General features: G+C 44.1%; 1 protein-coding gene across 1 annotated transcript; it reads right to left on the reverse strand.

Moving 5' to 3' along the window:
• Nucleotides 1-767: 767 nt before the first annotated feature.
• Nucleotides 768-7,588, reverse strand: COPS8 (COP9 signalosome subunit 8). The gene is made up of 8 exons (XM_009088197.4): nt 7,460-7,588; nt 6,573-6,643; nt 5,814-5,862; nt 5,545-5,677; nt 4,646-4,753; nt 3,916-3,978; nt 2,766-2,807; nt 768-2,107 (listed from the first exon to the last, which is right to left on the reverse strand). The coding sequence occupies exons 1-8, from the start codon at nt 7,535-7,537 to the stop codon at nt 2,028-2,030; spliced, it is 624 nt and encodes a 207-aa protein (XP_009086445.1). The 5' UTR covers nt 7,538-7,588; the 3' UTR covers nt 768-2,027.
• Nucleotides 7,589-8,394: the final 806 nt, after the last annotated feature.

Here is an 8,394-nt window from a genome sequence, read left to right on the forward strand (position 1 = left end):
TGCAGGCCAGGTGAGAATTCAAATGCCTGAAGATGTCACTTTAGGAAATATTTCACACAGTGTTTCCCAAGGTAGGGCTCTGGACAGGGAAGCACAAAGCTGCTCATCTGAAGTCAGGTATTTCTGAACCAAAAACCAGGACAAGGGCAATGAGGATGAAAGCCAGGTGAAATAGCTTGGATTCCAAAGTAGCACAAGGCAAAAAGTGTGCCTGGAAAAACAGTACTCAAGGCAAGGTATTAGTTAATGCCTCACCCAAAGCTAAAGACAGCTTAAAATTTGCAGCAGACCAAAAATCAGTTATCAACTTGTCAGAAGAGGACAGGGTCAAACTTAGTGTATTTGACATAGATTTGATACTAGATTTGAGACAGACACAGACTGCCAGTGTCCAGATTGCTCCTCTCCTCTTACCATTCCTTGAATATCTAATAATCCGTTAATTATGTCAAAATTTCATTTCCCCAAGCAGGGTTGTGTGCTACCAACGAGTGCAGACATGTACAATACAAACACAGAAGGGAAAGTTTCACTCAGCTGTTCAAATACTTTACACACCAAGGAATATTTTAAGACATCTGAAGGGTGCCAGGGTTCTTTTTTAATAACCACCATACAATTGCTGCACACGAAACTGCTGAGGCATAAAATATTGCAGTAATCTTTAACTAGCCCTCTCCAAATTAGGCCAGTAAGAATTCATTAAAAAAACTCACCAAACCAGACCTTCATTCTGCAGAAAATTTAAAAACTCAAAGTGCACAAAGTCAGTGTAAACATGTTCTTTAATATCACTGAAGAAAAATTTAGCAATCCAAGTCTTAGGTGGGTTTCAAATAAATAATCATTTTGAGAAAGTGTTTACAAATCAAGTGAGCTCTCAAGGCAGCAAGAGCACAGTTTGTAATTCCTCCCTGCTAACACCCCCTCACCAAGAGAATGTACAGTAGGCAGTGCACACTGGAAAAACAATCACAACCCAAGGGCACACTCGCCAGCTTCCATGGAACCTCTGGATAGGATTTCAGAAAGGGGAGAGAAATAAATGGAGACATGCACTGCCCTTTAAAGCACCACTCTTTCTCCGCAGCCTTTTCACCAACGCGACACAAACAGCAAGAGAATTCATGTTTGCTTCCAAAATCCACTCTCAGCTCAAAGACTGACACAGCACAATGCATCACCCCTCTCTCTGCTGGGCTCTGCTCCTACTCTAACCTTGAAACTCCTCTCCAATCACTGCAAAAGTAACCCAGAAAGCTTAAAGACAGGTAAGAATTGTTATTTCTTGCAGATCCTGGCCCAGCGTACTGAAAGGGAGCAAGACATGACAGGTTTCAAGGTGTAGGGTTACCCAGGAAAACATCTGGTGTCCTACATCACTCAAATAAAACCTTCAAAAAGTCAAAATACTTCCTCAAAGCATAGATTTGTCTTTGTTAAACAATTATTCTGCTGTAAAAACATGCCTGATGTGAAATTTCTCACATCAGAACACGAAGTAGATTTAACAATCTAGAAAGAACAAGAAAAAAAAATCAATTATAAATATGCCACAAAAATATTTGCAAGAGAATTACTGCAAAATTGTTTTCTTTCACTTTCATCAAAATATTTTTTTCTTTGTACATACAGGCTGGGCAGCCTTCCACTCTCTGTCCTCTAGTTCAACATGCAGTAGATCTGTGATAAGCACTGCAGTACTCACCAGAGAATTATTTCTTCTCCATTTCTAACACATCTGAAAAAGGTTCTGCTTTGAGTCAATTAAAAAAAAAAGTACTATGTAATACTGCTGTGTATTCTGTGTACCTACTGAATAAATATTGCAGGAGTTAAAGGATTGTTTCACTGCTAGCTGGGCTTTGGCAAAACAGGAGTGGGGCTGACACACACTGGATACTTGACACTTCTGAGTGGGGGACGCTGCAATGTTTAACAGAATAAAACAGAATAAAATAAATCTTAGATCTAAAACTGTCAGTACACAGGATTCCCAAGTTATTCTGAACACAGGAGCAGGGTGATCAGTTTTCCAGGAAAGCCACATAGTCAGTCAATCTGGCCAACTGCTGTTCGTTGGGAATTGGTGGGACCGGAGCAGGTTCTACAAAGATAAAACAAATGGATCAATAATGAAATTTAGAAAGCAAATCCATCAGCAGTACCATCCATCACAACAGTAAGGGAAAACAAATTAAATGCATCTGACTTTCAACAGCCTTCTGGGGACAGATTTAACTGCATCTCCTCCCTGCACAGCTCCAGCTGCCATAATTCCTGTTATCTGCACCATTCAGTAGGCCAGGAGTTACTAACCACAAAAACTGCTGCAACAAGTTCCACTTGTCAGCAGCCCCCAGAATTTCTCTGCACACACTGCAGTCTGAGTACTGAGACTGAATTCTGGCAGTATTCTGCCCTGACAAGAAAGCTCCTGGAGCTCTCTGGCTGCTCCTTTCCTTGCAAGTTGCCATCCTGGAGACTCCAAACAAACAGATCTGGTGGGTAACCAGAGCAGCAGAACACACAGGAGCTCTGCTGTGGGATTGGGAACCTCAGAAATCTCAGGCACTGCTTAAAACAAGAGGGAGTGAGAAGACAGAGGGAGAAGCACATTTACAGAGCACCTGACTGGGTTGGGCTGTTGTTTTTTATTTTGGGGAGGCAGCAAGGACATTCACCTCTCTAGGACTCAATTCCCACTCAGTGCTGACACTGTTTATGCAGGTTTAGCTAAATCCATGATATATAAACAAAAATACCTGATGAAGGAATAAATCTGTTAAAGGAAGCTTCCAGCACACCTGGAGAAAAACATACAAAATTAGCCCAGTGGAACAGTTTTAAACAGTTCTATGCAACAAAACATGGATCAAAAGCTAGTTAAATTTAAACCTGTTTATTCCTCACACTTGACTTTGTAACTAAAAAGCAGAACACCTAAGGATTAGCCATTTCAAAAGAGCCTCTTTCTTTTGCCTGAATAGTAGTTTTTGCACTCACTTTTGGAATTAAAAAAACATGTAGTAATTCCCAGTTTTTTAAAGCTCTGCATATTTTGCAGCCAGTTCATAAAAACCCCACCTGCTCATACATAAAGCCTCAGGGCTGTGGTTGGCTTTGTGCCCCTTAGGGGTGAATTTTCACACCTGGCACCTGTTTATTATGGGCTCTGAAATCCCAAAAGCTCTGCCCATACAAGCAGTGTCATTTCTTGGTCTAACAGGTCCTGCCCTTTTGGATATGCTGTAATTTGGCTCCTTCTGCCAGAGCTGCACAGAGCACTTAAGAACAGTTGTTTCATCCTGCTTTTACATCTTAATATTTATTTTTGCCACAGCCAGCTACAGATTTAGAAAAAGAAAAAAAAAAAAGCCAAGTATTTCTGCAGACCAAGCTTTGCAGGAATAGACATTCTGTAATCAACACCATGAAAGTGAAGAAAATATTTAGGTTTTACAAGAAAGGACATTATATCAACAACTGGAGCTCCTCTGAACACCTGCCTGAAGAAGTTCTAATTCTCCTGAAGGGGAAAAAAAAAAAATCTCAGGTTCAAGATGGTCTATTTTTTACTCATCTTGATGAGGTTAAGACCATTTGAGGTTATCCAGTTTATGCTGCATAGAGGCAGAGCCAGCAGCAGGAGGAGAAGGAGCAATCCCAGCACATCCTGTCTGCTTTTGTTTAAACAAGTTCAGGTGAGGACTTAGCTTAATCCAAACTACTCGTTGCAAGTCCAAACCAAATCCACCACTTTGTACTCCCTCCCGTTTTACACATGCCCCGTGTTTATGTGCAGCATGAGTGTCCAAAAAGTATCGAAGAGAATCCTGTGCAAAGCTGTAATTAAAAACATCTCACCTAATTCCTAGAAAATGAACTGTTTCATGAAGTTACAGCTCCACCTACCTGGCTTTTTAGGCATCACCATGCGAGTTGCAAAGTCTGCTTGCCAGCCCTGATCTAGCACACCTGGAGAGGATTTGTAAGATACAGAAGGGGAGAATAAAGAGTGATAATTAACAGCAAATAATTTTTTTAAGAAAATCAAACCATTATCCAGAACCAAGATTTTTTTTTTTCCTCTAATCACTGCCCAGTCACTTGAGAGGCTCAGAATTTGTAGATACATTTTTATTAATCATCACTTAGAGCTCTCTGAGCTCATCATCTATTGTAAATGCTGGCAACCCCGATGAGGGGAGAAAATGATGCATCTGACTCCATGTTCTCAGAAGGCTGATTTATTACTTCATTATAGCATATTATATTAAAGAATGCTGTACTAAAGAACACAGAAAGGACATTTACTGAATGCTAAAAGATAACAATGAAAACTCCTGACTTTCTCCAGAGTCCTGACACAGCCTGGCCCTGACTGGCCAAAGAGCCAAAACAACTCACACAGAATGCAATGGAACAATCACCTGTGGGTGAACAATCTCCAAACACATTCCACATGTGAGCACCACACATGTGAGAAGTGTGGAGAAGCAAATGAGATAAGAATTGTTTCCCTTTTCTCTAACGCCTCTCAGCTTCCCAGGAGTAAAGCCCTGGGCAAAAAAGGGATTTTATCAGAGAATGTGAATGCCACAATCATCAGTATAAAAATTACTCAAGGAATAAAGCCAAGTACCTTTCACAGCTTCTTCTACAGGAAGGCCAACAAAGGCTGCAAAATCATCTGCAACTATGGATGTGTAAGCCTGGGAAACCAGTCCAAAGGCTCGTCTCCTGGTTGCATCTAGGGAGAGAGGAACACAGGACACCAGAGACTCACCTCCAGAGCTTGGACAGCTGAGAACATTTCCTCAATTCTACCACCTTTGGGAAATCACTACCAGCCTTCAAGGGAGCCCTTCAGGAGTTCCCCCTCCCTTTCCACAGCTCACAGTCAGCAGCAAGAGACAACAGCTTGTTCTCTGCCAGGGCAAAGCTTCCAAGTGCAGCCTGCAGCATCCTGGGCTCCACATCACAGCACAGGGAACTCTGCAGCTGATGGCATTCTCTGTTGGCAATGTGCCAGCAATTAGTTAATAATTAGTGCCATCTAAAAAGCAGCTGTTTCTCAAGCTACAGAGAATTTGTCTTGCAGAACACCTCTTTTCAGCAGTCTGCACTGCCCTCTAGAATCTGCATGCTACCACAACAGAGGATGGAAAACATTTCACAGAGAAACCACCTTGTAAGTCCTACGAGGTCCTGGAATGCCAAGCTGAGTTCCCTGGTTAGAAGTCTGATAAAACTGGGTGATTTATGGTCTGCTTTGCTCTTACAGAACAAACCACATGGTTTATGAAAATCCAGTATCAAAGAACACACAGAAACAAAATCCTACTGAGACCAATTTGGTTGTTTCTATGAGGTTTTGTAGAGCTTTTAATTTACACCCAACACCTGAAACCCTTTTAGTAAAACCCACAAAAACTTGTCAGCAGTTGTCCTGATTTTTCACAATGAACAATTTATTTCTGTTGGAGCAGACACAAGTGATTCCAGGCAGTTCCCTGCTGCCCTCAGGAGCTCAGCTGGTACCTCTGAGTGCTTCCATGATTGGCTGGACAGTCTCAGACCACTGATGTGCACTGATTGCTGTGTAGATCCCTGGGAAGTCCCTCTGCCAGATTCTTTGTCCCACTGACCAAACTGCACCAAGTTCAGCATTTGCCTGTTGTGACCAAAAACAAAACCAAACCCCAGTGTTAATCCAGAAGAAAATCCCCCTTTCCACCCCCAGGTTTTCAGAGAACATTGCTGTGCAACAAAACCAGCAGTTTCTGAGGTGAATTTGGCCCAGGACTTACAGATTTGATAGCAGGAGGGATTCTTTTCCAGAGATAACGTGCATTATTCCTAAAGATAAATAAACAAATAAAAATATTAAAAATACTTCTCAGTCACCAAATGCTGCAAAGGGACACCACAAGGTTTGCCCAGGTGCTGTGATGAACACTCTCAGTGCTTTAAAAATATTCTTTCCAGGAAGGAATGTTGGATACTGAGGTGGGAAAGCAGAGCTGCCCTCCAGCAGACAACGCTGGACTGCTGTAACACAACCAACAGCTCATGAACTGCCTCATTTAACACCAGTTTGGGAAAGCAATTTCTCCCTAAAACCTCAATTTAGTGCATTGAGTACACACAGGGACATGGAATATCCCCCCCCACAGCAAATTCCCAGGAATTCCTGCAGTTTTAGCTCCTTCAAGCCAACAGCATCCCTCATTTTTAACAGGGATGGTCCAGAGTTATCCTGCTGGGATTTAAACAAATCCAGCCCAAAACAAAATAATCCAAAACACCCCCAAATCCAACCCAAAACAAAACTCTGAAATGTTCAACACTTCCCAGAGGAGCCAATTTCACCACTGAAGGAACTTTATTCCCAAATTTCCCCACAGGAAAGGGGAACAGCTTTCCTGTCAGATCAAGGTGAAAGAGACTTGATCCCCAGGAGCATTGCCATCATTTCTTTGCCAAACCAACATTTTTATTAATCACAGAGCCCCTTCCCAGCGTGCTGGTGACAAAGCCAGTGCCACAGGCTGGGACAAGCCACTTACATGTCGTTGTGCAACAGGTACAGAGCCAGCAGCTGGCCATAAACCAGGGGTGTGGCAATTCCTCCAGGGGCCTGGAAACAAACACACATTACAGGGCTGCAGATTTTAAAGAGGGGTGTGATACAAAACACAGCAGGAAGCCAAGGTTTATGTAAACTGAACACTCCAAGATGAGTGATTTTTATTTTCTTTTTTTTCACATCACATAACAGACCTGTGCAATTTTTTTGGGAGGGGGAATAAATAAGCCTGCATCTTCTATTTTCAAATGCTCGTGAGAGTTGCAGCTGTTGAAAGTGAAATTAAATTAACCCCTATTGATTTACCCCTATTAATTAACCCCTGACTTCGTTTACCTTCAGCTCAGGCCACTCCACCACAGCAAAGCCTCTCTCCCCCTCCCAAAACCCTCAAGCTAAGCTTCAGCCCCTGCCACACTTCAGCAGAGCTCACAAGGAGGAAATAAACGAGCGACAAAAAAAAGCTGTAAAATTTTGAAAGCTGCAAAGATTTCCAACTTTCAGGCCTTTTCTCAAGGGACAAGAGAACGTAAAGCAGCACGGAGGGAGCTTCCAGCGAAAGCTGCCACAGTAAAACTCGGTCTAAAGATAATTCCCCGAGCCTGGCTCAGGGCCCCACTCCCCTGATAAATATCTTCCTTTTCTCAGCCACGAGAAGGACTGAAACACACAAACTCCCCCTCCCTCATACTCCCCCTGAAATGACGCGAATAATTATTCAGAACCACCAATTTATGTGTAGCCTGCGACCTTCTGAAGGGCTCCATGACGAGCCCAAGGGGCAAGTTCAAACGCTGCGCCCTCCCCCGCTTACACACACGCCCACCTCCCACGCACAGACACAGACCCCACCCCGCCCCGCGGCACCTCCAGCTCCTGCGTCTCGCACTGCTCCAGGAGCCGCCTGAAGCTCACGGAGCTCTCGGCCATCACCGCCACCGGCATCTTCCCCTCACGGCGCCGCCCGCCCGCCCGCCCGCTGCAGGCGCCCGCGCCCTGACGTCACTTCCGCCTTCCCCTCAGCACCTTCCGCCCGCCTCTTTGTGCTCCTGGAGGACCGCGCGGGGGGGGCGTGGCCTGACCTTGAGGGGGCGTGGTCTGAGCCGGGGGCGTGGTCACAGTCCGTGAGGGGCTGAGGGCGGCGCGCGGCTGCTGAGGGTGGCGGTCGTTAAAAATCCTTTTGTTTTCTGTGTAATAAGCAAAATTTCCGTGTCATAAAAAGAAATTAGTGTGTTTGGCGTGCAATGCGTTGGGTTTCCTCTCCATATTTGTCATGGGATGCGTAAGACGGGCTCCCTCCGTCCCTTATTGCATATTACATGTATGTAAGGGCTGCTTTCAAGAGATGGGAATTGCTTTTCCAGCTCTGTGCCTGTTTCTGGTGGGGGTTAGAAGTAATTTTTACAGGTGGGTTCCTTTATCTTTGTTTCCTGTGAAATCCCCTGCTTGCTGCTGGCGCCAGGAACACGGAATATCCTGAGTTAACCCACAAGGATCATCAAGTCCAACCCCTGGACCTGCACAGACACCCCAGCAATCCCAGCCTTTGCCTTGTCCAAGCATTCCTTAGGCTCTGGCAGCCTTGGGAATGTCACAATTCCCCGGGGAGCCTGTTCAGAGCTCACCCTTTATCCCAGCGTCCAGCCTAAACCTCCCCTGACACAGCTCTGATACATACCCAATAAATATTCAATATATATATAGAGCCAGGCATCTGTATCTGTGCTTAGATATAGAGAGAGATAGATAGATATAGATATATATAGAGAGATATAGATAGATATATAGAGAGAGATATAGAT

The sequence above is a fragment of the Serinus canaria genome (genome assembly GCF_022539315.1).
Source record: "Serinus canaria isolate serCan28SL12 chromosome 7 unlocalized genomic scaffold, serCan2020 HiC_scaffold_29, whole genome shotgun sequence".
In the NCBI taxonomy this organism is placed as follows: domain Eukaryota; kingdom Metazoa; phylum Chordata; class Aves; order Passeriformes; family Fringillidae; genus Serinus; species Serinus canaria.

Excerpts from the sequence above, each read along its gene's own strand:
- COPS8 (XM_009088197.4), bottom strand. The coding sequence starts at position 7,537 with ATGCCGGTGGCGGTGATGGCCGAGAGCTCCGTGAGCTTCAGGCGGCTC. Across the intron at positions 5,863-6,572 it reads TACCTGTTGCACAACGACAT|GAATAATGCACGTTATCTCT; the intron begins GTAAGTGGCTTG and ends ATTTATCTTTAG. Across the intron at positions 3,979-4,645 it reads TGTAGAAGAAGCTGTGAAAG|GTGTGCTAGATCAGGGCTGG; the intron begins GTACTTGGCTTT and ends AATCCTCTCCAG.